At 70.6% G+C, this 496-nt stretch overlaps 1 protein-coding gene across 1 annotated transcript in view; it reads left to right on the top strand.

Annotated features, from left to right (window-relative positions):
• EEFSEC (eukaryotic elongation factor, selenocysteine-tRNA-specific) overlaps nucleotides 1–301 on the top strand; it is a 114,981-nt gene extending 114,680 nt beyond the window's left edge. The window contains exon 23 of the mRNA XM_010832832.1: nucleotides 1–301. Coding sequence (XP_010831134.1) covers nucleotides 1–111 — 111 coding nt within the window. The 3' untranslated portion in view covers nucleotides 112–301.
• The last annotated feature ends 195 nt before the right edge of the window (nucleotides 302–496 follow it).

Below are 496 nucleotides of genomic sequence, written 5' to 3' on the forward strand. Positions count from 1 at the left end.
GCCAAGCCGGAAGAGGCGGCGCGGCCGGAGCCCGCCCAGCCCGTGGGCCTCAGCCTGTCCTTCAAGCGCTACGTCTTCGACGCCCACAAGCGCATGGTCCAGTCTCCCTGAGTGCCCGTCGGCCCCCCAGACCCGGCCAGGCCTCAGTGCCAGACGTGCCTCCGCCTCTGGGTGCTCCCCAGAGGCCCCGGGGGGCTCTGTCCCCGCACCCCCGTGCCTCTCACTGGAAGAGCCGTCTTGAAAGGCTCCGGGTGTCCCAGGCTGCCCAGTTGGCAGCCGCAAATAAATGCCCACGGTGCCCACCTGCTGTGCTGGTCCCTCTGCTTGCACGGGCGCCCCCTCCCTCCCAAGGCGAACGTCAGGAACTGCCGAGGCTCCTGATGGGCCTGGGGCCACGGGAGGGACCCAGACGCAGCACCCAGTGGGCTGAGGGTGTCCGTGAAGCGTCAGGCCCTTAGGCAGCCTGGGTGGCCCCGGGGTCCCCTGGACCTTGAGG

Source organism: Bison bison, unplaced genomic scaffold, assembly GCF_000754665.1.
Source record: "Bison bison bison isolate TAMUID 2011002044 unplaced genomic scaffold, Bison_UMD1.0 scf7180017862279, whole genome shotgun sequence".
Classification (NCBI taxonomy): domain Eukaryota; kingdom Metazoa; phylum Chordata; class Mammalia; order Artiodactyla; family Bovidae; genus Bison; species Bison bison.